Source organism: Camponotus floridanus, unplaced genomic scaffold (assembly GCF_003227725.1).
Source record: "Camponotus floridanus strain SB8 unplaced genomic scaffold, Cflo_v7.5 scaffold8, whole genome shotgun sequence".
NCBI lineage: Eukaryota > Metazoa > Arthropoda > Insecta > Hymenoptera > Formicidae > Camponotus > Camponotus floridanus.
The window spans coordinates 1,026,111-1,053,548 of NW_020229849.1; the positions used below are offsets into that span (position 1 = coordinate 1,026,111).

Here is a 27,438-nt window from a genome sequence, read left to right on the forward strand (position 1 = left end):
TGCAAAGGAAACTGTACGTCGGGAGAAATATTTGTATATAAAAATCGTTACTACATTTGATTCAACTTATCTATCAATTATATGTTTTAAAATAAGTAACTAAAAATTAATGACTCTCTTTAATTTTAATTTATATTTGACGTATGATAGTATTTATATTTGAAGTATGATAGTAGATTATAAACAAATAACAGTTATATAACTGTTAGTTATAATTTCCCACTTAACAATATAACAATATAACAATATAACTATTACATATTATGTAACAGTTATATTGTTACATGTTACATAACTGTTACATATCATGTAACAATTAACAATTAACATAACATGCAACAGTTATATTGTTGAGTGAGAAATGACAACTAACAATTATATAAATGTTACTTGGTGTTTAATAAATGGGATAAAATTTAAACTAAAATATTTAATACACACATACTGTGTCATCTATTTATTAGAGATTGAATATTTTTTTCCATCTCACACACACACTTTGCAATATTTACTTTGTTGCACGGCGATGCGCAGTTGGGTGTACTAATGAAAGAAGGCGAGATTCACACTTTGTGAGTCGGTGATGGGACCGAAAATAAACCTCGCGATTACAACAGTTGTAAGAGCGCCACTCTTACTAGAGCCGGCTTGGCTCGCACAGCCTCTCAGTCGGTGACTTGATGCGCTCGCAATCAGATGCTGTGCTGCGTCCCGAAGAGTCTCGCGGACGGAGATCCGTTCCACGACGAGGCCTCGTTCCATGACGAGGCCTCGTTTCACAACGAGGATCTTTTTCACGACGAAGCTCCGAATAAGACATCACTATCTATTTGCGAAACATGGGTCAAACTATATCCTGAAGAAGGTGAGCCCGCAAACTCGTCTGATCAAGCATCGATTTCACGGTATCGTTAATTTCTAATTGGATTATCGAATCGTACAGTTATTTGAATCTTGTAAAAATCGTCGAATCAAAAAGAATAGAAATTAATTTATTCTGGTCTCACAATCTCACAAAGTGTATTTCTCGATAAGAATAAGGAATTCAGGCTAAAGACTCGTATAATTTGACAAAAATGTTAAAGTTTTATCAAATAAGTATATTTCATACAGATCAAATTTCCTTATGGAATTTAATGTAGTTTGAAATTATTAAGTTTATCGTGTGTATTATATTCAGATCGTCATGTAGATGTTTGTTTACATTTGAATAGATACACATACATTGAATGTACTCTCCAAATCAAAATAAAGCAAAGATAATCGATTAGAGTACTATGTTATTATTGTTATATAATTACAAAAAAAGAGAGAAAAATCGCTTTTACATAAAAATATCTTATTTTTTGGAAATGTTAAACTCGACAATATAATGTAATAACTTGTAATTTTTTCTTACGCAATTTTATATTTAAAAATAAATTGCGTATCGACTATTACTACGACTATTATCGACAATATTTCAAATTAACAAAGTAGCTTCAACAACTTAGCACAATTATTACTACACAATTATTATTATCGTTCTTTTAACAAAATAATTAATCAATTTTGATAGATTTATTTCTTGCTTCATGTTAGATAACGCTATTGAAATATTTATTTTCCTTCTTCTCGCTCGTCTAAAAGTGGCTATAAGAATTGTAATAACGCACCTCCGCCGTGCATACTAATCAATTTACGGCTTAGTAAATGCATTAAAAGTCTCGTCGACCTTAGACAACGCGAGAAGAAACGGTAATAGCTTACGTGGAAAAAAAACTCTGCCTGTTCTTTCTAATACATGCGCGACTCGTTTAGAAGAGCAAACGTAAGCAAAACAGTCGTTTGTGGGCGTCGTTAAGCAGCTTCGAGACGGAATGAGATCATTTAATAACATCACGATGTTTGTTCTCGCATGAAAATTGAGGAGAGCGTCGTCGTTCCCTAGCTTCAGTGTTTGCTGTAGATAATTTCAAAATTATCTAGATAAAGATAAAGATAAAAATCTGTAAATTTATTTTAGATGAGATAAAGATGGTTTTGCTTTTACTTAATCTAGATGAAAGATGAGATAATTATTGCGATAATCTAGATAATTATCTAGATATTTTTGTTTATTTTAGAAGACTATAAATATTTGTAAAAAGTGTGACGCAGATTATAAATGGGATATTAAAATCATAAACACATATTCTTTCGTTTTTCCTAAAGAATATTTAATATTATAAAGAAATAATAGCAAAAAGATATATAAATGATATGATAAATATTTATTTATTAATTTATATTTATAATATATTTATAATATATTAATAATATATTAATATATTAATAATAATAATATAAAAAATATATTTTAGATATTTTAGATAGATTTTTAGAAGCTTGCCTGGAAAACTTTTTTGCATAATGAAAACGTCATCTTAGACAATTTTTAGATAAGATGACATATATTTTTCAGATATTTAGATAAGATGACATATATTTTTCAGATTTTTAGATAAGATGACATATATTTCCAAGATAAAGATAAAGATACTTTGTATTTCTTCATCTAGTTAAAGATAAAGATGATTCATTTCTTTATCTAGATGATTATCTAGATAATTTTATCTAGATACCAGCAAACACTGCCTAGCATTAAAAAAATGTGAAGTTGAATATTAAAAAATAGGAAGAAATAGGAAAAGGGATTGATAAAAATTAATAAAAAATGTAAAATAAGCGAATAAAAAATTAGTATAAATAAAACGTGTAGGTATTTGTAGAATTTTAAAAAGATAACGCTGAATTATAATGAGTGCGTTACGGTATAAAGTGTACACGAACGAAGGCAAACGCGCTGACCCACATTTCCGCCACGCACTTAGCGCTAAACGTGGGTATCTCGCTCGGTGTTGACATTGGAGGCGACAATAAGAGATCGTGTGTTTAAGATACTAACGTTCCTGAAATAATTCAATGATTTGTATGCAATCGGGAAAAGAATAAAGGTCCGATCGCTCCGAAAACACAGGCGGTAAAAAGCCTCGTCCCTTTTGAAGAGAGAATCGGAGAACGGAAGGAACGCTCCGTTCGGATAGGAAGACGAGATTCGCGTTCTCCGCAATTGCCGAGGCACCTCGTGGGACGCCTAAAAAAGGAAACTTGCCCATCCGTAGGCGAGAGAGCCGAGTCTCTCGCGGGGGCGACCCTCGTCGGCATCGGCGCCGCAGGTGTCCGCGATCTCCACCTTTGAGTGCACCTTTGAGTCGATCGCTTAATCCTTCTCTGGAATTGAAATGAATAAAACTGTCATCGCGGATGTCTTTGAATAAGAGATATCATTCCTTGGATAAGGAACATTGAATGAAACGCGCTTCGCGCAATGAGACCTGAAGGAGTGATGCATCATCGTGCGGAGAGTTTAGTTACTTTGTGCAATTTTGTGTTTGTGCCGTTTACAAGGGATGCAAACCAGGGTTGGCATGTTTTAAATAATTTAAATAATGTGTTTAAAACTGTTTGAAACTTGTTTAAAACAGTGGCATGTTGGCACAGTGGACACTGTTTTAAACATTTTTGTTTGAAACTGTTTTAAACTACTGTTTAGAACCGTTTAAAATATCGCAAATAAAATATATGATTATTTGGAAAAGAAATTATAAAAAAATCAAAAACAAATAAAAACTAATAGATGTGTATATTGCAAAAAAGTTTTTTGTTTTAGTGTTTTTAGTTTTTTATCTATATTTATGTAACATATAGGTAGAAAAATATAAATAATAAAATAAAAATGATAAGATGGGTATTATTTTAGCAGAATATTTATTTTTGTATATTAAATAACAATCAATACAATGAAAATTACTTAGAAGATATTGACTGACTTTACATTTTACATTTTAGCATTTTAAATTAATAGTACACAACTCATAGCAGGTCAGTAGTTTTGAAAAAAAGTTCTTTTAAAAAGAAGAATTGAGATTTTTTATTTTTCTTTTATTTAGAATTTATGTTAAGAGTTAAGCATGAGATTACTTAATAAGAATAGGAAAAGAACCAAAGTATTATATATTAAATATTATTAACTAGAACTTTTTTTCTCCAAAAATAAATAACTCCAAAAATAAATATTCTACTAAAATAATACCCATCTTATCATTTTTATTTTATTATTTATATTTTTAATAGCGTTGTCAATTTTGGCGACGTTATTTACGGTTTAACGCTATGAAAAATTTAAATATTTACACAGATCAAAACTATTAAGTGTTTTTTGCTTATTTAAAACATGCTTTTTTTGTTTAAAACATGTTTTTTTTACTTTACTTAAAAACACAAATAAAACAAAAAACATTGTTCTAAACAAAAAAAAACAATGTTTTTGGTTTAAAATAAAAAAAAAACAAGTTTTTTGCCAACCCTGATGCAAACTCGTTGTCTTCCTAAAGTTGGCGATGCAAGATGAAAAATATTGCAAGAATCTATCGATTCGCGTCATCGAAACTCGCATGAGGAAAAATGAGGAAACGTAAGACTTACGCCACTTTTTAAAATTGAATGGCTCATTGATTGATTATCTCGTGTAACGCATAACTTGTAATAACTAGGGCGTTCTCGAGACGATCTCGCAAGAAGAGAATACTGTAGCTATCGTTGTGCAATTCCCGCGGCCATCGAAGAAAGTGCAATTTGCAATTTAGATTCGCGACTCTTCTAATCGCAACATCGTATTGTATTGTATTGTACCGTCAAGTTTCGCGTTTTTACGAGTGAGAACAAAAGTGAGAGTATTTTAGCATCACAAAATACTTAAAGAGAGAGGAGAGACAGATCGTACATTAAAATATAATTAAAATTATGGAATATATAATATTAAAGAATTTTTCAACAGACTCTCTACAGGGTGTCCCATTTAACGAATCAGCTGTTAATAGATTTCTGAGATCATTTGGAAATGAAAATATTAATACCAAAATGTTGAGGAAGATGTAGTTTCGACGACATAAAAGATTAAAGATTACCAATCGCGTTATGTTTTTCCGTGTTTAGGAACATAGTGCATCAAGGAGCCCGCGTATATCAATATAAAATAAAAAATAGGATTCTACAGTGAGTGCACTGAGAAAAATCGTTTGATTGTATCAACAAGATGATTGAAGGCATTTTGGTTAAAGCAAACAAGAATTTCTAGTTATCATGATAAGACTCGATTTTTTATAAGTAGAACATTTAATAGATTTTACTACAAGGATTTGGTTAGTATTTTCTGGTTGAATCTATAAAATTTCTTGTTACATTAATTTTTTTGCTTGCCGCTAGGCTGCGAGCCACTCTTAACCTAACTCCTATTCAATATTTGCCATGAAATGTATATAAAGAACTAGTATTAATATTAAATCCAAAGTATATTTTTTCCTCTTACGAGCAGTAGTGCCAGAAAGAGGACTAGTTCTCTGATTATATGTGTTTGAGCTGCATCCTCTTCTTGCATCACTGTTTGTCAGTTTAATTTCTAATAAACTGAATTTAAAATAATTTATTCAATAATCTGGATTGAATTGATCCAATAATCTTGTTGGAATTCAGAATATTAAACAGACTTTTGAGATTAGATGGAAAAAAAATTTTAGACTAGTTGGTGCTGGTGAGTTTAATATTATTAACCAGAAAATTTAGTAAATTTAACAGGAAGAAATTAATCAGATTCATCTGGTAATTCCTACAAGAATTCTGGTTCGTCTATTTTCCAACAGACATATTGGTTGAATCGACCAGAATTCTAATTAATGCAACCAGATTTTTTCTCAGTGCACTGTTTATCAATTTAATTTCTAACGAATTGAATTTAAAATAATTTATTCAATAATCTGGATTGAATTTATCCAATAATCTTGTTGGAATTCAGAATATTAAACAGACTTTTGAGATTAAATGGAAAAAAAATTTTAGACGACTTGGTGAGTTTAGTATTATTAACCAGAAAATTTGGTAAATTTAACAGGAAGAAATTAATCAGATTCATCTGGTAATTCCTACAAGAATTCTAATTCGTCCATTTTCCAACAGACATATTGGTTGAATCTACCAGAATTCTAATTAATGTAACCAGATTTTTTTCTCAGTGCACTGTTTATCAGTTTAATTTCTAAAGAATTGAATTTAAAATAATTTATTCAATAATCTGGATTGAATTTATCCAATAATCTTGTTGGAATTCAGAATATTAAACAGACTTTTGAGATTAAATGGAAAAAAAATTTTAGACGACTTGATGAGTTTAGTATTATTAACCAGAAAATTTGGTAAATTTAACAGGAAGAAATTAATCAGATTCATCTGGTAATTCCTACTAGAATTCTGATTCGTCCATTTTCCAACAAAACATACTGATTGAATCTACCAGAATTCTAATTAATGCAGCCAGATTTTTTTCTCAGTGCACTGTTTATCAGTTTAATTTCCAACGAACTGAATTTAAAATAATTTATTCAATAATCTGGATTGAATTTATCCAATAATCTTGTTGGAATTCAAAATATTAAACAGACTTTTGAGATCAGATAGAAAAAAAATTTAGACAAGTTGGTGCTGGCGAGTTTAGTATTTTTAACCAGAAAATTTGGTAAATTTAACAGGAAGAAATTAATCAGATTCATCTGGTAATTCCTTCTAGAATTCTGATTCGTCTATTTTCCAACAAAACATACTGATTGAATCTACCAGAATTCTAATTAATGCAACCAAATTTTTTTCTCAGTGGCGCGATTGTGTCTTCGATGCGACAGTAGTTTGAACATTTTTATAAAGTTTAATCTTTTGTAGCGCCAAAGCTATATTTTCCTTAACATTTTAGTATTAAGATTTTTGTTCCCAAAATTATCAGAGGAATCTACCATTAACGGGGTTGATTCATTAAATCTGGGACACTGTGTATATTTACATTTTCGAAAGAATTAGATTTTTAGAAAAATTAGATCTCATAGATTTTTAGAAAAATTAGATCTCATAGATTTTCTCTAAATCCATGAAATATAGATTTTAAATTAGGTTTTGATTGTGTGTATGTTTTTAATAATTTGCTGCAATGACGAGCACGTGTTTCACACTCACACCATCTCGCACGTGTCTAACGCCTGCGCGCGTGCACATTATGACGTATATCTGTTGTCGTATTTGGCGATCTCTCGACGTGTTGTCGGCGAAAATATCGATTATTCGCGGATTCGTGGCCTTTGTCAGAATGAATTACGATTAACAACAGGGGTGAGTCAGATCGAATTTCCATATGACAGGTATAAATTTCGCGGAATCACATTTATGTACACTAACCAAGTGACCAACTAACTAACTTTGGCGTCCTCTGACATTTGTGAAAAAAATAAAAGATATATATAATATTTGACGGGAAAGAGACGCCTCGTTCACGTGGCACTTTAATGACAGAACAAATCTAGATGTGCGGAGAAATAAGACGCAATCGCTGAGCAAGGTTGAAGTTTGCGAGCCCTTGATTCATCTTAAAAAATAAATAAATAAATAAATAAATAAATAAATAAATAAATAAATAAATAAATAAATAATATTTATCATTATATCTCGTGGTCGCGAGAACTTGAAATCACGGGGACTCATTAATCGCTGGACATTGTAAATGGACGCAGATGCGCCGCCGCCGATTCTGTTGCCTTGCGCGATCTGCGCGCGGACTTTCATGCCGCAGTCGTTGGAAAAACACGCGAGGATATGCGAACGCGCCGCTGCCAAGAAACGCAAACCCTTCGACTCGGCTAAACAGAGGATCCAGGGTACCGAGTTGGCTGAGTTTCTGCCCAAACAGGAGCCCCGGCGACATCACCAGGACGAGAAGACCAGATCCTCCTGGAAGAAGACCCACGACGATTTCCTGCGAACCATCCGCGAGGCGCGCGGCGAAGTTGTGAGTCTGATTTTCTCTATTATAATCCTTTCAAAGAACGTCTTCTTCGATTAATTCAATTTTAAATCAAACACAGTCTGGATATTCACACGAATTGTTATTCCTTCAAATTACTTTCGCACTAAAAGATGTAACAAAATGATCTCAAACAATATGTTACATAATTTCTTATTTTACGGTTTATGTGAGATGAAATAGTTGTCATTTTTTTCGATATAATTTATTTTTATAGATGGACTCGAGTAATAAACAATGCTATTCACTGAGCTCCTCGGGTGCGCCGACTCGCGCCAATGAGAAGGGCACGTGTCTCACGTGCAATCGACAATTCGGTATCAAAGCCTACGACCGTCATGTCGCCTGGTGCAAAGATAGGATCACTCGGATGCCGGTGAGTCCGGCGACAAATTTGGCGAAGGAGCGATTGGAGGCGCGCATGAGATATAAAGCACCAGTCATGAAGAATCGGCGAGCTATCACTCGAGAAAAGTACAGCCCGAGCTCGGCGGTGAACCAAGGTGCCAAGACCTCTGTGTCGTCGCCGGCTCTCGTCAAATCGAAGGAAAGTGTCTCGGTGACCAATGGCAGTCGACAAAGTCCAATGAAACAAAAACCAGTTGTCGTGTATGTTTCTCAAGATTTTCTTATTAGTTTCTCACCGAATTTCTTCTCTTGTAAAAAGAAACTTTATAATTAAGGATGTTTTGTATGTACAATTCCAGCAAAAAGTAGCTCAAAATGATCAATATTGACGAATATCCATTTTTGGTGTATTTCGAGTATGAGAAATTGTGTGGAATATTACAATTTGATCTTAGTTACAGTGCAGAAATATATTTATTGTGTTTTTTAAACGCAATAAATATTAAAAAATAATAATAATATAATAAAAGATAATAATAAATTTAATATTTATTGCGTTTTTGAAATTGAAATATTTCGAATTTTGTTAATCGAAATGATTAACTTTTGGCAGAGAATTTCGTCTTGTGACAGATGCATGGCTAATTTCATTGAATTATATTTAATATCTTTTTAACCAGTTAGTACTTGTATAATATTATTTGACCAAATATTTCCTCTGTATCTAAACTTTTGCAAATTTTCAACAAATTCTGAATATTATTTCCATGTGTTTGTGTCATTTGAATCAACGTGGTTATACGTTTCCTATAAGAAAATGCAAATTAAAATCCTTATAACTAGTGAACACCTTAGTGAATCGATTTAAAAATTGTACTGAAGATTCTAAATATATGGACATTCTGTATAATTTTCATTAAATTCTCAATATTTTGAAAACAGGTACAAAACATCCTTAAATATTATATACGCTCAAATGAAACATAGACTTTTGTGGAACAACGGCTTTAGTCCAATCGTTTCAATCAAATGTATCTAATAATAATATAAAAATATAATGTAAAGTTTTATATATCTTATTTTCTATTTTAACTAATTTGATTCGATAATGTGATTTATTATATTTATGTTTCATGTAGGAAACGTCCTGGACAGCTCAAGGAATCTCCTATCTCATCTGGACCTATGAAATCGCGCCTCATCGATCGCACAAACAAGTAAGATTTTAATCTCTTAATTTTATTATTTTCATTTTTTCAAAAGAGCTAATTTTTTCTTCTTTAATTGTATATAAAATAAAACAAAATAAGATAAGAATATCTAGGATAAGCCCTATATCTATAATGTCGCCCATGAGGAGAAGGGAAAAGGATGAGGCTTAAAAGCACTCTGTGATAAATTATAAAAATATAATTTAAATATAATTTTTGCAGGGGATGCAAATTTATAAAAATATTCGAATTTAATATTCGGTGTAGCATGAATACATATTTAGAACAAAGTTTTCCATGCAATTGTCTATCGTAAAAAATAAAATTTTTAATTATTTAATTCCTCGACGACCTTCTCCTGATGATTATCAGGCGCACATCCTTGATCCTGGTCCTTCCTTCTCCTCAGGCCAGCGGAAGATCATGACATATTGACATCAACGTCGTATCGATCCTCTCATTTCTCTTCCCGTCGTCCTCTTCACTTTCCTGTATCTCCTGCGAAATCCAGAATTAATTCAGATTCAGTCTCCTCCAACGAGATCACGTCACCTACCACCTCGTTGAAGAAACAACCTGATCGAAACGAAACAATCTCCCAACGCATTCCAAACGAAACGAGAAATCATGAAAGCTGTTCTACCAAGACACAGAAAAATATTGTTTCCGCCAGGAGTCAAGGCCATCCGACGATTAATGATATCGCTGTGAACGATAAGACTCTAGGCGTGACTGTCCAGCCTTACAGAATACACACGGATGCAATACAAAGGGACAATCAATTAGTAACATGGAAGCAGATTAGTCACAAAAAGAATAATCTTCAGTGTAACTCTGCTGCCAGTTATAGTTTTTCGCCAGAGTTTCAGCTGGTCAATCTCGATCGAGAAAACGAAATTGACACGGTTGAAAAAGAAGATGGAACCGAAAAAGAATTGTTAATCACAAAGAACGACTTTACACAAGTCAACGACGAATTAAAAGACAGCGAGGTTGATAAATTGAAGAGTAACAAGCTCAAATGGTTAAATGGTATTCAAAATCTGAATCAGACTTACTTGATAAAAGACTCAGAGAATATATATAACGAATCGCCGGAGTTTCTTCACAGTAAACGGAAGCTGATTAAACATAGCCCTCGTGTAGAGTTTTTCTTTAAGCATAGAGAAGACGAAAATGAATTTAATAAAACGAAATCGGACAGAAAAATTAGAGCGAATGACGAAGAGATTAGAACAATAAAGCAAGAGTTAAAAATAAATATTGAAAATAAAGAAGATACCGAGACTGAAGTAATGGAGTATAAAGTAGAAAAATTAAAAACAAATACCGAATATGGGAAAGATAATGGGAAAGTGGATAATAAAGAGGATGAAGTGATAGAGTGCAAATTAGAAAAATTTAATATCGATATTAAGGATAAATTGATTGATGTAGAGGATAAAGTTGCAAGTCAGGCAGTTAAAAAATTAGAAGTGAAAATCAAAGATAAAAAAGGTTCTCAGAGAATGGATGATACAAACATTACAGAATTCGATACATTAAGCGTAAATAAAGAAGATGAAAAAGATAAACAGATAGCGATAGGTAGTGAAATTATTGAGAATATTAAGTATATTAGAATAGAAGAAAACGAGCAAATTTTATCGGATTTTGATGAACATATTCAACTTTCGCAGAAGGAATCTTTTAAAAAATTTAAAATAAATTCCACCGATTGTAATAATGATTTTATCTCGGATCTTTTTCAAAACTTCTTTGAAACGTCTTCGTCGAAAGACGAAGATCCAACGTTTCATATCGACGATAAAAATAATTTAACATTTTCAGACGACTTCATTAATCACACTCAAGATGATTATCTTAAAAATGAAATACTACAATACGAAAATGACACATGTTGCAATTTATTAAAATTACAGGAAAACGCGGCAGTTTTCATGTGCGATCAATTTGACATAAATAATATTTCTTTAAACAGTTGCAGTGAAAGTAATGTAACATGTTGCAATTCATTAAATTTAACAGAAAATACCATAATAATATCATCTTCCGTATCCAGTCGAGCTATTAGTCCAGAAAAAGATTCTACAAAAAATATTGAAACTACAAAGAATGCTGAAGCAACTGATCCAAATGAAGAAATGTGTGAAAATGATTTAATTATCCTTTATAATAAGAACTCTGAGAGAAATTTAAAACAGTTCAACTCTGAAATATCGCTTTTACAAAATTCGAAAATACTTGCCAATGAATTAAATGCATGCACAAATAACATACCTCTACAAAATGGGAAAACAGATTATTTCAACGCAGGTACAGATAGGTGTTCGAGTGATAAATCAAACCACTCGATTATTAAAACGGAAGTTACGAGCGAAGATTTGCGCAAGAAAAACATCGACAATATATACAACGATGAATTTAACTATGGTAGCGATAATATCGTTGGAGAACATAACACGCGAGCCGCTAATGATTTAGTGTCATCAGTCACGTTGAAGGACAATGTCGAGTATCGACGCGACGAAACTTTCCTAAAAGCGAACGTAAATTTTTCAAACGGCGTTTCCAATTCGACTAGAAGAGCCACGAAAGAGCGTCCAATAAATTCGGATGAGATAAAACACAAAATCAGAGAAAGCATGAATCGTCTTCGAGGCAGCACCGATTCTTTGATATCCTCCATTGAATTTATAGATCTTGTAAACATCAGGCGGCCTAAAACGAATTACGCTTATGAGCAAGAAAGTATAGAGATAATTCGGCCAAGACGAAGCAGAGTGTTCAGAGGTCTACCTGATATAAGGAACGATTCGGCGGAGAGAGAAGATTCTGAGAGATCGTACTGGGAGAAAGCTTCGAGGATCTCGCGAAGTAAATTGATCGATCAGGATTCGGTTCACAAGGAATACAAGTTTGTTAAGAGAAATCCTAGAGTCCGTATCCTCCCTCCAGTCCCGAGTCCATCGTTGATCGAGCGAAGGTAGAATTAGAGAGTAGAAAATAGTATTAAGTAAAACAAAATAATGATTTTTATTGCATATCTTTATATTTTGGAATGTGTATCATACGCACTGTAGAATATTAGCATTTAATTCATACGGGGTGTCTGGAAAATTTTCGCAGTCCCGAAGTGTAAAAGTAGATTGGTTTAAATTAAGAAGGAAAGTCCTGTACTATTTTGCGATATTCGCAATAATTAATGAAAAATTAATTAAAGAAGATAGGCCAATGCGCGTGGTAACCAGCGATGAGGGTGTAGGCGCACGGCGAAGGTTCCTCCCCTCTCCGCTTCGCCGCCTGGCATTTCTAGCGCATTGGCCGATCTTCTTTAATTAATTTTTCGTTAATTATTGCGAAAATCGTAAAATAGTATAGGACCTTTCTTTTTAATTTGAGCCAATCTACCTTCACACTTCGGGCATGCAAAAAATTTCCTGACACCCTGTATACATTTATATTTTAGTGAGTATTTTAATTAGTATAAAAAATTGCAATGTTGACTTCGTGTAATTGATTGTAAGTCATATTGTGATATTAATGTTTAAACGGTAGAATTTTGCAGTGAGTATAAGTTTGTATAAGTTGCTATTTAATTGGTAGAAAAATTGATACGGAATTGCTGATTGCGCTATGAATAATAATCATATCTATGATTTTTTTCTTACTATATTTTTTTCTTATTGTATTTTTATATATTTCGGTAGGACGATAGTTACGTAGTTAATGTCTTAACAATATTGTAGGAAAATTGAACTGACGACACGTCCCGCCTGGTGCAATTACGTGCGCAGAAGGCCGGACTTTAATCTTGTGCTTAAAGCTAGAACGTAAGTTCCAGGACGTGGAACCAATGACTCATGGCAGATTTCTAATTTTATCTATTTTATTAAAATGTATGTATTGATTTAGCTTTAGTGTAGTTAATTCAAAACATATATTAGGAATCACTGGGATTGGTAAAAGCTAAATCTTGTATAGCCTTTGATGAGAAAATTTGAAATCAATTTCTTCTTAAGGGGATCCCTCAACCTATCTTTTTTATCGACAAAATACTGTAATTTTTGGACATGTGCCATTTTTATTGTCTACATGGAATTAAAAATCCTTTTCTACGGTTGAAGTATAGATGCAAACGAACACGGGGAACCTGATTATATACTGAGAAAGAAAAAAAGTATAAAATTATATATTTATTTATCGACTTCTTAAATTAATATGGCGTCTAAAGCTATCACCTCATAAAGACATTAGCCTTGTATAAATGTTTTGTAACTTTTATGCATAAAACAATAGCATACCCAATAGAGGATTGCACAATAAAAACTTGTGGAACTGTGAAAATTGAGTTTAGTAGTCTAATTAATAAATGACATGTGCCCAAAAATTTCGGTCCGTATGTACCTGAAATATCGGTACAGTAGAGTGGAAAAAGCAGTGCATCTTCTTTATAAATAACGTGATAGAGAGAGATACGGGATGAGGATTAGATGAGGACACTGTAATCGTGTAAGAGTTCACCATTCAATGAGGGATCCCCTTAAGGAAACTATATCTCATAAAAGCAGTTTATTATTTTTCTATCAAAACTTTTCAAATATTCGATATTTTAATAATTAATTTTTAAATTAAAATAAAATTTATGTGAAGTTTTAAAAGATAAAAAAAGTTTATTATTTAAGATGCCAAAAGAAATTGATTCTAAATTTTTGATTTATGTTTTTAACAAGAGCAGATTAGATCACGTGTCAGAGTTATACACGAATGTTTGCCCATCACGTTTGTCTGGGAAATTGATTGGTGCACGTCTGTAGCTTAGTAGAAGACGAAAACGCACCTCCTTGTCAAGCACATTACAATATCGTTCGATTGGCTGTTGCTGTTTTACGCCAAAATACTCGTAAGAAGAAAGAAATCACACTAATCGAACTTTAATTTCAGCGGCACGAGCAAGGATTACGATCCATTTCTACTGGCCGAGCAGCAGATGAACGACCTGCTGTCGGACATGAGCGATCAGTCCATGACGGGGAGTCCCAAACTTCAACAAACTCACGACAATCTATATCCACTCTCTCATTCCTCCGCCTTCATAAAATATCCCATCTCTCACAAGAGATCGTCTCTGATAGAGCCTCCTCTCGAGTTCGACGATGTTGCATCCGACTTTTCGAGCGACTCCACCGAGACCAACTCGATCTCGCGTGAGATCTTTCTCTCGAGACCCATTCTCACGAATAAGGATATAACAGATAGCGCGGGCTCAAAACCCATCAAGGAATTAGGCAGGCGAGTCATAATCGATAAATCGAAAGCACTGGGTGTCGACGAGCGTCGCGGTGTCGTCGGCAGCGCCGACAGATCGCGCAAGATTTTTGACAAGATCACGCCTACGAAATCGTTGATTGATCGGTCCAATTCGATCCGGGCTTCGTCTGCGCCCAGGATTAACTCAGGCTCCGACAGAAAGATCTCGAGCGATATCAGGAAGGTCCAGAATTCTATGATCGCCGAAGATCAGTCGTTGTCAAGATCGTCGGATCAGAGTCTCAATCAGAGTAATAACAACTACTCGTCCCTGTCCGGCAGCAACCTGAGTCTCAACTCGATCATTTCCTCCTCGGAGTTAGATGTCAAGCGGTCGAACTCGATGTTTGACGAGTTGATGACGTGCTTCAAGGAGGACGAATTTAACATGAAATCCTTCCTCAATAATGAATCCTTTGACTTATCCAGCTCCGGTGGTGATAGACAGCAAAATGGCAGCCTGATCAGCGATGGGGAACTGTCCTCACCTGATAGTTATAAGCCGCGAGATCACAGCAAACTCAGCAACGACTCCGCCTACAGCAGGTTGGTCTTTAGCATCGCATTTTAAGATGATTGTTTGTCACATGATAGATTTAGAGCTTCATCGATTTATAAAAATTTATAAGAATAAAAAATTTTAAGAGAGAACAAATTATTATTCTTAGAAAAAAACTATTAATTACAATTTCTTATTAAATTTCTTAAATTTGTCTTACATAAAAAAAATATAAACTTTACTTAATAAAAAATGGATAATTTTTCTTGATATTTAAAAATTTAATAATTTAATTTAAGGATGTTTTGTATGTACAGCAAAAAGTAGCTGAAAATCAATATTGACGAATATCCACTTTAGGTTAGGTTAGGTTTGGTTTGGTTTAGTGTATTTTGAGTAAGAAATTGTGTGGAATATTACAATTTGATCTTAGCTACAGTGCAGAGACGTATTTTTTAATATTTATTGCGTTTGTACTGAAATATTTCGAATTTTGTTAATGGAAATGATTAACTTTTGGCAGAGAATTTCGCCGAGAGTTTTGTGACAGATACATGGCTAACTTCATTGAATTATATTTAATATCTTTTTAACCAGTTAGTGCTTGTATAATATTATTTGACTAAATATTTCCTCTGTATCAAAACTTTTACAAATTTTAAACAAATTCTGAATATTATTTCCATGTGTTTGTGTCATTTGAATCAACGTGGTTATACGTTTCCCATAAGAACACATGTTAATTCGGCGCAAATTAAAATCCTTATAACTTGTGAACGCTTTAGTGAATCGATTTAAAAATTGTACTGAAGATTCTAAACATATGTAGGACACTCTGTACAATTTTCATTAAATTCTCAATATTTTGAAAATAGATACAAAACATCCTTAATTTTTAATTATTACTAAACGTGACGACGCTCATTTATCATATTTACGTTTTTTGTATTCGCGTATGCTTAAAACCCAGTTCAATGTGTGCCCTTTAGTTTAAATCGCAAATATTCACACCATGGACGCAGCACCAATGATGTGATCGGCCGTCTCGACGAGGACGTCCCTAGAAACGAAACGTCGCCGATTCAGACGACGATCAAATGCAAGCTGTCCAAATTCTGCCACGAGTGCGGTCAGCGATTTCCGGAAACCGCCAAGTTCTGCTGCGAATGCGGCGTTAGAAGGCTCGCATTGTGAAACGCATCATCATTCTTCGAATATTGTCATCATTGTACGGATCTTGATATTAAGATGTGAAGCAAAGATATCACCGTGAAAATATTCTTTCGAGAAAAGAATATATTACTTAATTGTTTATTTCGAAGGAATTTCTTCGAAGCAAGAAAATTCCAGAAATATTTTCTCAAAAGAAATTATATATGAATTATATTTACAATTTCGAAAGAATTTTTTTCCGAAATTAAAGAAATTTTCTAAAAATATTCTTTGATAGTGAGATAATGATGGGTCAACTTCCTTATCACGATGATATGTAAAAACGATATATCATTTAGACGGCTTTTTAAAAATCTTAGAGTTTTGAGTATCTTTCATGAATTTTGTAAAGTAGCATTTTTACCGCTGAAGAATTTTTTTATCTGCTTTAGTTCGCTTTCTATGATGCGTCGATTTACTCGCTATTTTTGAGTAGTCTAGTAATATATATTTGATAAGAGAGTTTTTTGTCACAACAAATACAACACATATCGAGAGTTGCTGAGCGATCGCAAAAACCGTCCTCTTTTTTACAAATTCACAAGTGCGACTTTTTGATAAAGTTTTTATACGAATGAAGAAGAGCAAGAAGCATATATTTTCTGTTGAAGATAGGAGAGCTAAATAGAGAATTGATGGAAATTTATTTTATTAAAGTATAAATATGAAAATTTTAATACTGTATCTAATTCTTATTTTAATTCCAATGAGACATAGCTAGAAATTGAAGGAATACAACTCAGTTCTATATTTGGAATTAAAAGACACCAAAAAATAAATTCCTTTATATTCTATATTTCAATATAATTATTTTATATCTATTTCTAAATAAAAATAAGGAAATAACTGTTCGTTTTCGAATTTAATTCCACAAAAATAAATTTCTATCAACTCGATTAATTTACCTTTCACCTTTACAAGGCTCTTGTAGTACACGTATATGTAACGAGGTTGATCGTAGCATAAGATTAGGAGATAGTGATTAGGTGATTGCCAGTATCAGTTTCGCTCAATTAACGAGTCAACTAACGAAGCAAAATAAATGTGAAGTATGGAGCATGTTACATTCATTAATCTTAATAAAGATAGGCTTCTCAATTATTATGACAAAGAAAGAAGATTAATTATAATTAAATTAAAAGTGTGCGTCAAAACTCACAATAAATTTAAAAACTATCAAGTGAACCTTATTTATTCTTTAAGAAAGATAGAAAAAAAAAAATATATATATATATATTGCATTATTTATTACATATATGCTGAAAATATAAGTTAATGTAAATTATCTTGGAAAATATACAAGAATATAGAAATCGATTTAAAAAGTGTATCCCGATAAATAAAGAGAAATAATGATTAAATTTTTGCTACAGAAAAAAGACAAGAAATTCAAAAAAGTCTCGTTGATTCATCATTTTTTATATACATTTCGTCAATATTTTATTTTTTAAGATTTAAAAAAATATGCAAAAAATATCTTTAATTGTGATTATAAAGCGAGAGAATAGAATTGAATAACAGGTTATATATATATATCGTCACACTAATTATTTGTAACAATTCTAATAAGAGTAATTTGTTAAGAGTGTCATTGGTTCTCTGATTTTCATAGAGTATACCAAAGAGTAACAATGCGAGAGAGATAACGTTTGACAAAATTGACACGGTCATCTAACTTGGAAGAATGTGTGTTGAATTAATTGTATGCAATCGATATAAATTGTATACATCTCAAACTGTATTTTTACAAGTGCAATAAACTGATGCTTGTACAAATTTAATAACTCTAGTTTCTGAATTCTCTGAGAAAAAACTTTGAACGCTATAAAATTTCCATCTCTTTTCTTTTTAAAATCGTATGCAAAACAAGAAGTTGCTTATAAAAATAATTAAAATAAACAAAAGTAAATGATAAGTTTTTTGTAAAAATCATATATACTTACATTGAAAATATTTTAGATATTTTAAATTTCTTTTTTCATTTGTTTATTATTTGACAAATGAGAGGAGAAGGTACAAGAGCTTGATTAATCATGACTCATGACAGTTAAAGCGCATCCGAACCTAGAAAATATTTGCAAGGATGTTGCATCGAATGATCAATCGATTAATACAATCACGTGGGATATTTGTAAGGCTTCAATAATATTCAATAGATTTTGATTTAAAGTAAATATAAATTTTTTTGCAGAAATTTACGAGACAATCTCGTGCGACGATCAGAAATTCGCGAAGCTTTCATGTCAATGTTAGTCCCGCGGAAAAGGCAAAGTGCGGTGTGGATAAAAGCAGTAGTGTAAAAGCATTTATATTATTAGCATTATTAAAATTTATATTAATTAAATTTATATTAATTTATTAAAATTCTTATATAAATTTCTTTAATAGTTAACTATCCTTATAAATTAAGCAGAAAGGTATGTGGAAACTCAAATCTTTTTGTCCGTAATATTTTTTTCAAGTGAAATGATTACATATTATATAAATAATTTCACTGATTTTATTTCTAATTATTTAAAATATATAAAATTATATTTGAGAATATTTATGAAATTAATCTTACGTTTCCTATTTTTTAATTTTGATTAAAGATTTCTCTTAACAATATGAATTATATTTTAATAATCCAACTTGGGCTACTCTGAATTCTTCAATTAACATGTTTAGTTGCTAATTTATTTATATACTAATTTGCAGAACTATCCTCTGATAGATCATTGCTACGACGTGGTGATAGTAGGAGCGGGAGGCGCAGGATTAAGGGCGGCCTTCGGTCTCGGTAACAAAGGATATCGCGTAGCGGTGGTGTCGAAACTATTCCCGACCAGGTCGCATACTGTCGCCGCCCAGGGTGGCATCAATGCCGTCATTGCCGAAGAGAAAGAGGACAATTGGCTCTACCACATGTACGATACTGTGAAAGGATCCGACTGGCTGGGTGATCAGGACGCTATACATTTGCTCGCGAGGGAAGCGCCTCGAGCGATCTTCGAGCTCGAAAATTATGGTATAAACGCAATAATAAAGTATAAAATTAATATAAAATTAATATAATTAAATATAAATGTAATTAAATAAATATATAATTAAATATAATTAAATAAAATATATATAATTATATTAAATAAAATATATATATAATTATATTAAATAAAATATATATAATTAAAAATAAATATAATTAAATAAAATAAATATAATCAAAATAAATATAATTTTTCTACAAAGACTTGTGGCAAAATAAAAAGGGAATTTAATAATTATTAATTTAGAATCAATTTATGTGAAATTAAGTAAAACAATATTAAGTAACGCAAAATTGTGAAATTCGTAGGCTGTCCTTTTAGTCGTACGGAAGACGGCAAGATCTATCAGCGTGCTTTCGGCGGTCAGTCGTTAAAATTCGGCAAAGGTGGACAAGCTAAACGAACTTGCGCCGTCGCCGATCGAACCGGCCATGCGGTGCTTCACACCCTTTATGGACAGAGTCTTCGCTACGACGTGCATTACTTCATCGAGTATTTTGCTCTTGATCTGCTCATGTATGGTCGATGCTGCAAAGGGGTCCTTGCGTGGGAATTGGAGACCGGTCTTCTGCATCGATTCAGAGCTCATCATACGGTAAAGGAAACATAGCAAAATTTATACACCGCATATTTTTTTATTCATTAAAATATTGTCTCTTTTTATGAATCGCGATTTAATTACTATTTATTTTGAACAATTTATATTAAAATAAATATATTATCGCCAGTGTTTGCTGTAGATAATTTCAAAATTATCTAAATAAAAATAAAGATAAAAATCCGTAAATTTATCTCAGATGAGATAAAGATGATTTTGCTTTTACTTAATCTAGATGAAAGATTAGATAATTATTGCGATAATCTAGATAATTATCTAGATATTTTTGTTTATTTTAGAAGACTATAAATATTTGTAAAAAATGTGACGCAGATTATGTTAAATGAGATATTAAAATCATAAACACATATTCTTTCTCTTTTCCTAAAGAATATTTAAATAATAGTAAAAAGGTATAATATATAAATGATATGATAAATATTTATTTATTAATTTATATTTATAATATATTTATAATATATTAATAATATAATAATAATATATTTATAATATATTAATAATAATAATATAAAAAATATATTTTAGACATTTTAGATAGATTTTTAGAAGCTTGCCTGGAAAACTTTTTTGTATAATAAAAACGTCATCTTAGACAATTTTTAGATAAGATGACATATATTTTTCATCTAAGATAAAGATACTTGGTATTTCTTCATCTAGTTAAAGATAAAGATGATCCATTTCTTTATCTAGATGATTATCTAGATAATTTTATCTAGATACCAGCAAACACTGATTATCGCTTTGCAGGTGATCGCAACGGGTGGTGCTGGAAGATGTTTCCTCTCCTGTACCGCGGCGCATGCTTGCACTGGTGATGGTATGGCAATCGCATGTCGAGCGGGACTGCCACTGCAGGACATGGAGTTTGTCCAGTTTCATCCGACCGGTAATCTCTTCAGATCATCCGCAAATCCGCCGGCGACTTTTTTTCTCTCAGCTGATCGATCGATCTTTCTCACGTTACAGGCATTTACGGCAGCGGCATACTCATTACTGAGGGCAGCAGAGGAGAAGGTGGCAAGCTCGTTAACTCAAAGGGAGAGTTCTTCATGGAGAAGTACGCGCCTATAGCTAAGGATCTGGCGTCTCGCGACGTCGTCTCGAGAGCTATGACCGTCGAAATACTGGAAGGAAGGTTGGAATTTTTTATAGTTAGATTCTGTTATACAGGGTGAGGAAAAAGTATGGAAACCCTTAAGTTTCTCGAAAACCATGCATTTTAGAAATATATGTTTCAGACAAAAGTTGTAGGGTTTCAAGTAACGCATTACAGCATCAGTATAACCTGGAATAGTGTCGTCAAGATCACGTTATTTTTGATTATTTTACCTTAATACTTTTATGCATAAAATAATGTGAGGAAAAAATATTGTAATTTGCAATTTATAATTACATATTTTTTTTCGAAACAATTATTTCTTTTTTTTACACCAATTGATTCCTTTCATTATTTTGTACATAAAAGTATTAAGGTAAGATAATCGAAAAATGAATATTTTACTAGATATTTTACGGTTTATGTAAAATTAAGAAATTATTTCAAGCCTTATAACTCGAAAAGTACTCAATGAAAAATAACTTAACCATAGTGTTTTGGAAAGCTCTCGAGGTAAGTTACAAGTTACAAGAATATGTAATGAAAAACAGGGAGTTCCGTTTAAAAAATTCAAAGTGATTTTTATGTGATCTCAACAACACTCTTTAAGGTCATACTGATGCTGCTATGTAATACGTTACTTGAAACCCTACAACTTTCATCTGAACATTTGTTTCTAAAATGCATAGTTTTCGAAAAATTTAAGGGTTTCCATACTTTTTCCTCACCCTATATATTCTTAACATTTTATGTATAAAATGTTAGTAATAATTATAATAATTTATTCTGAATAAACTTAGGATAAACTTAATTGCGTGAATAAATTTTCAAATCAAGTTTTTGCTTAAGGATGTTTTATATATACAATCCCATCAAAAAGTAGCTGAAAATCAATATTGACAAATATATCCACTTTTGGTGTATTTTGAGTAAGAAATTATGTGGAATATTACAATTTGATTTTAGCTACAGTGCAGAGATGTATTTTTTAATATTTATTGCGTTTTTACTGAAATATTTCGAATTTTGTTAATCAAAATGATTAACTTTTGGCAGAGAATTTCGCCTTGTGACAGATACATGGCTAACTTCATTGCATTATATTTAATATCTTTTTAACCAGTTAATACTTGTATAATATTATTTGACCAAATATTTCCTCTCTATCTAAACTTTTGCAAATTTTCAACAAATTCTGAATATTATTTCCATGTGTTTTTGTCATTTGAATCGACGTAGTTATACGTTTCCCATAAGAACACATGTTAATTCGGTGCAAATTAAAATCCTTATAACTTGTGAACGCTTTAGTGAATCGATTTAAAAATTGTACTGAAGATTCTAAACATATATAAGGACATTCTGTACAATTTTCATTAAATTCTCAATATTTTGAAAATAGGTACAAAACATCCTTAAGCAAAGTCACGTTTGAGCTTTCATTAATAACTGAGCTAATTATGCTGCAGTTAGTTAAGCGCCATTATGTAAATCTGGCACATATTAGCAGTGCATTTAAAAAAAATATATATTAATGCGATATCTTTGCAGAGGTGTCGGGCCAAAGAAAGATCATATTCACTTGCAATTAAGTCACCTACCAGCTGAGCTGATACACGAGAGGTTGCCTGGAATTTCGCACCTTGCCTGGGTGTTCGCTGGAGTGGACGTGACAAAGCAACCGATCCCTGTAATTCCCACGGTGCACTATAACATGGGCGGCATACCTACAAATTGGCGTGCACAAGTAGGAAATACAATAGGAAGAATACATATTCGTTACTTTTATTATCATTATATTATCACAATTTTATAATTATCTTTAACTAGCGAAAGCTATTCTTGTTGCTCAATCTTTTTCCTTCTCTTTAATATTTTATATCTTTAATATTTTACTCGCTATATTATTTAATTTAATTATTTTACATTTTATTAAACAAAAATAAGTTAAATATTTATTGATAATTTTATAATTTCATACTTGTATAGATTAAGTAAATATATTTCAATAACAAAAAAAAAAGAGAGATCCGATCATCAGCGTTTCGACGCAGTTACTCAACATTATAATTATATTTTAACGTAAATAACACGTTGTCACGTAAATAATGTAAATAACAGGTATTAACGCGAGAAAACGAGGAAGACAGACCGATCGAAGGTCTCTGGGCAGCTGGCGAGACTGCATGTGCATCTGTTCATGGCGCTAATCGATTGGGCGCTAACAGTCTTCTGGAACTTGTGGTTTTCGGCAAAGCCATCGCTGATCAGATCGACTGTATCGCCAGACCCGGCGAACGTCACGAAGATCTGTCGCCAGTAAGAATTTACATTTAGAGCCTTTTGAAGGCTTCTCCAGAAACACTCTTCGTTTTTTTTCGATCATTTTATTTCGATCGCAAATCAATTTTTAATTAAATACGATATTTAATTAAATACGATGTATGACGCGCCTTTTAATATTGTATTTTATCATCTTGACAACTCTTTAAAGAGTTCTTTTATTATGTTTGAGCAATATTTTGTCACACAACTTAATATTTTATTTTATAATTTTAATATTTTATAATTTTAATATTTTAATATTTATTAAATTTATTTAATATTTATAATTTTAATATTTTAATATTTATTAAATTTATTTAATATTTATAATTTTAATATTTATTAAATTTATTTCATATTTATAATTTTAATATTTTATAATTTTAATTTTTTTTTCTTGTGTGATATGCTATTTTATATTATTTTAAATAACTAAATTTTTCACATTAAAATACATTAAAAATCATTATTTAAGAAAATTCGCGAAAATTAAATTTAATGAGAATTATTATATAAATGTTTATATCAAAGAGCAATTTGGATGCAGGATATCGGTGAAGAATCGATTTGTCGCTTCGATGCGACCCGTTATACGAAAGGCTGCGTTCCTGTGGTCGAGCTGCGCGACGAGATGCAACGCACGATGCAGAAGTATTGCTCGGTATTTAGGACTTGCGATATTTTGCAACGTGGATGCAGGGAAATAACCCGTCTCTACACGTGCGACTTACCGGATCTATGTGTAAGCCAATTATGCGCCATTTTTAAATTGTAGAGAGAGTATTAATTGATTAAATTTAGAAATTTAAGATATAAATAAATTAAAATTTATAAATACAAATTTAACAACGAGTAATTTCACTCAAGAAAATACAATAGAACAAAAAAAAAAGATTTCGATATAAAATACATATAAAAATATATATAATTAGTACATCTTTTTAAATATTTTGAGTTCAAATAAGAAGTCTCAAATTCATGAATTTATACATTGATGCTAATTATTAATTATTAATAATTATTAATAATTATTACGCATAATCTCCATATATACAATGTAATTAACAAAGCTTAATGAGGCTGTGATAATTACATCGTTACGTTGCAGTTAGTGGCGTAACGCGCTGTTGCATAAGACGATGATACAAACAAGAGCTGTTTTATCTGGAGCCCCGTACATATTTAGATCACTTTCGAACGTTTTTTTTTTTTTTAGGTGCAAGATCAGTCTCTCATTTGGAATACTGAGCTCGTCGAGGCCTTGGAGTTACAAAACATGATGCTTGTCTGCATGCATATCGTCTACGCCGCCGAGAATCGAAAGGAGTCAAGAGGCTCGCACTTCAGGGAAGATTTCAAGGTATAAAAAGAATGAATTAAATTCAAAAAATTTTTAAAATATCTAAATTTATAACGATAACAGATAACGATATATTTCATGTATTAATGTGTGCAAATAAATAATGCTGCACATATAAGTTGAAATTTGTCGAATTTTTAAATACGAAATATATGTTTCTAATTGATTGACATCGAGGAAAACTAATTTTGTATTAATTTTGAATGTTTATTTTACTTCCCTCCACCTCCTTAGGAGAGAATTGACGAGTATAATTATACAAAACCGCTCGAAGGACAAAAACAACGACCTTACGCGGAACACTGGCGTAAGCATACGCTTACATGGGCTCAGGAAGATGCATCGGTTAGTTGAGAAACGTTCTTATATAAATTAGATTTAATTTTTCTTTAAAAAAATTGAGTATCTGTAATAAATTAAAATTAAATTACTTTACACAATATAACACACAAGTGATATACAGGGTGTCCCAGATCACCCGTACACCTCTTTTAAAAATGAAAATAAATGGCTTTTATCAAAAATCGTGAACAATTTTTAAATAAATGGGCTCTATCAAATGGTGATATTTTCAACTTTTGATTCCGACCAGAAATACGCCATCCGGATCGGAAGTTGAATTTTCTTAGGGGAACATGGTACTTTTTATTACAGATTCGAATTATACGTGAAAAAATAAGAAACTTTTGTATGAAACGTTTTTTCTAAAAGTGCCTCTGTCAATCTTAAAATTAACCTTATTATTTCATCACAGTTACTTTCAAGATCAATTTTAAGATTGACAGAGGCACTTTTAGAAAAAACGTTTGATACAAAATTTTCTTATTTTTTCACGTACAATTCGAACCTGTAATAAAAAGTATGTTCCCCTAAAAAAATTCAACTTCCGATCCGGATGGCGTAGTTCCGGTCGGAATCAAAAGTTGAAAATATTACCATTTGATAGAGCGTACCCAATTTACTTAAAAATTCGCGATTTTTGATAAAAATCATTTATTTTCATTTTAAAAGGGATGTATCTAGAATACGAGTGATCTGGAACACCTTGTATAAGACATTGAAATATAATTATTAATTTCTATTAGACTCTGTATCAATATTAATAATTATTATTTTTAATTAATATAACAGTACTTTTATATAATAATATTTGTATAAAATTGTGATTTATAAAATTTACGTTTACTGTTGTACTGATTTCTTTTTTAATGGCATGCTGTTTTTAGGTTTGCATCTCTTATCGGCCTGTTATCGACACGACTCTAGATGAGAGCGAGGCTCAACATGTGCCGCCTGCAGTTCGCGCGTATTGACGTCATAAACGATTAATTGCAAGCAGTCGATTAATTGAAATATAACGAGAGCTATGCGATTATGAATCTGATCGGCTATCTCGTTACAATTGCATTAATGTCACGTTTGAAATCGAGCATACGAAATCTGGAAATTAACGAAGCAAAGAAATCATCATAAAATTCATGAAAAAAATTTCTTGTTCATAAAAATGTATTTTTTATAGATAATCTAAGTACGTCCTACATTTCTTGATGGCCTCGCAACAGATATATTAACGGTAACTAATTGGCATTAATTAATGCGCTCGACGCAACTGTATCAATTAGATGCACTGGGGAAAAAATGAATTGAGATTGGGATTATATTCTTAAGATAGATTTCAAAAGATATTCTTTTAAGTTTTGTATGTTAAAAAGATTGGTAGAGAATGAAGCAATGCAAGAAAGAGTGTTATAAGTAATAATGATGAGATATCTCCTTTTATCTTTATACACGAAAAAAACAAATGTGATTCGGCATAATTTAACAATGTCATTACAATGTCTTTGACATATGTTAATTTCATAAGAGATCGTTAATCACAACTCCACTGATGATAACACAATTACAGTATCGTAATAAATGTTGAATAAATTATTTACTGAAGACATAAATTTCTTTACTAAGAGAGGATAATTTACGACCACCTTATTTAGCTTATGTAATATTATATACATATGCATCTGTTTACATAAATCTAAAAAATACATTTGACGATCTGTCAATTCATATTAAATATTAATCGTATCCGTTTAATAAATTTGTTTATCGCACACACACACATTTTACATAAAATATCTGTTAAATATCTAGAAAAAATATAAAATAGAAGATCGAAAAAAACATTCTCTCTTTAAAAATTGCACATACATTGTGTGGGTTGATTTTTCAATAAAATTGATGTATAGACATGATATGATAAATATATATGATAAATAAAAAAATTAAATAGACCCATTTAATGTGATAAGGAAGAGCAAGTCGATATAAAGAATGCGTTGTTTGGAGTTATGGGAATAATTGTGACAACAATTACTTCCATGCATAGTTTTATGTTTGCAGTAGAAGTTATCACTTCTGTCTCATTCATTTACTCATTCTCTTTTTCATTTTAATTACATCACGTTATGCGCTTCAAATTGTGTTAAACTTTTTTAAAATTTTATTAATATAATT

The 27,438-nt window shown here is 31.6% G+C and overlaps 1 protein-coding gene across 1 annotated transcript; it reads left to right on the plus strand.

Moving 5' to 3' along the window:
- The first annotated feature begins 517 nt into the window (after positions 1 to 517).
- Positions 518 to 26,935, plus strand: LOC105251968 (succinate dehydrogenase [ubiquinone] flavoprotein subunit, mitochondrial). Its single transcript, XM_025414366.1, has 16 exons — positions 518 to 865; positions 7,629 to 7,903; positions 8,136 to 8,527; positions 9,406 to 9,483; positions 13,227 to 13,310; positions 14,422 to 14,971; positions 19,196 to 19,505; positions 19,833 to 20,119; positions 20,894 to 21,032; positions 21,113 to 21,281; positions 22,794 to 22,989; positions 23,364 to 23,561; positions 24,115 to 24,309; positions 24,784 to 24,927; positions 25,162 to 25,272; positions 26,154 to 26,935. The coding sequence occupies exons 1-16, from the start codon at positions 697 to 699 to the stop codon at positions 26,238 to 26,240; spliced, it is 3,384 nt and encodes a 1,127-aa protein (XP_025270151.1). The 5' UTR covers positions 518 to 696; the 3' UTR covers positions 26,241 to 26,935.
- Positions 26,936 to 27,438: the final 503 nt, after the last annotated feature.

Coding starts and splice junctions, on each gene's coding strand:
- LOC105251968 (XM_025414366.1), top strand. CDS start 697: ATGCTGTGCTGCGTCCCGAAGAGTCTCGCGGACGGAGATCCGTTCCAC. Junction 9,484..13,226: donor CTCATCGATCGCACAAACAA/GTAAGATTTTAA, acceptor ACAATATTGTAG/GAAAATTGAACTGACGACAC. Junction 19,506..19,832: donor CTTCGAGCTCGAAAATTATG/GTATAAACGCAA, acceptor TGAAATTCGTAG/GCTGTCCTTTTAGTCGTACG.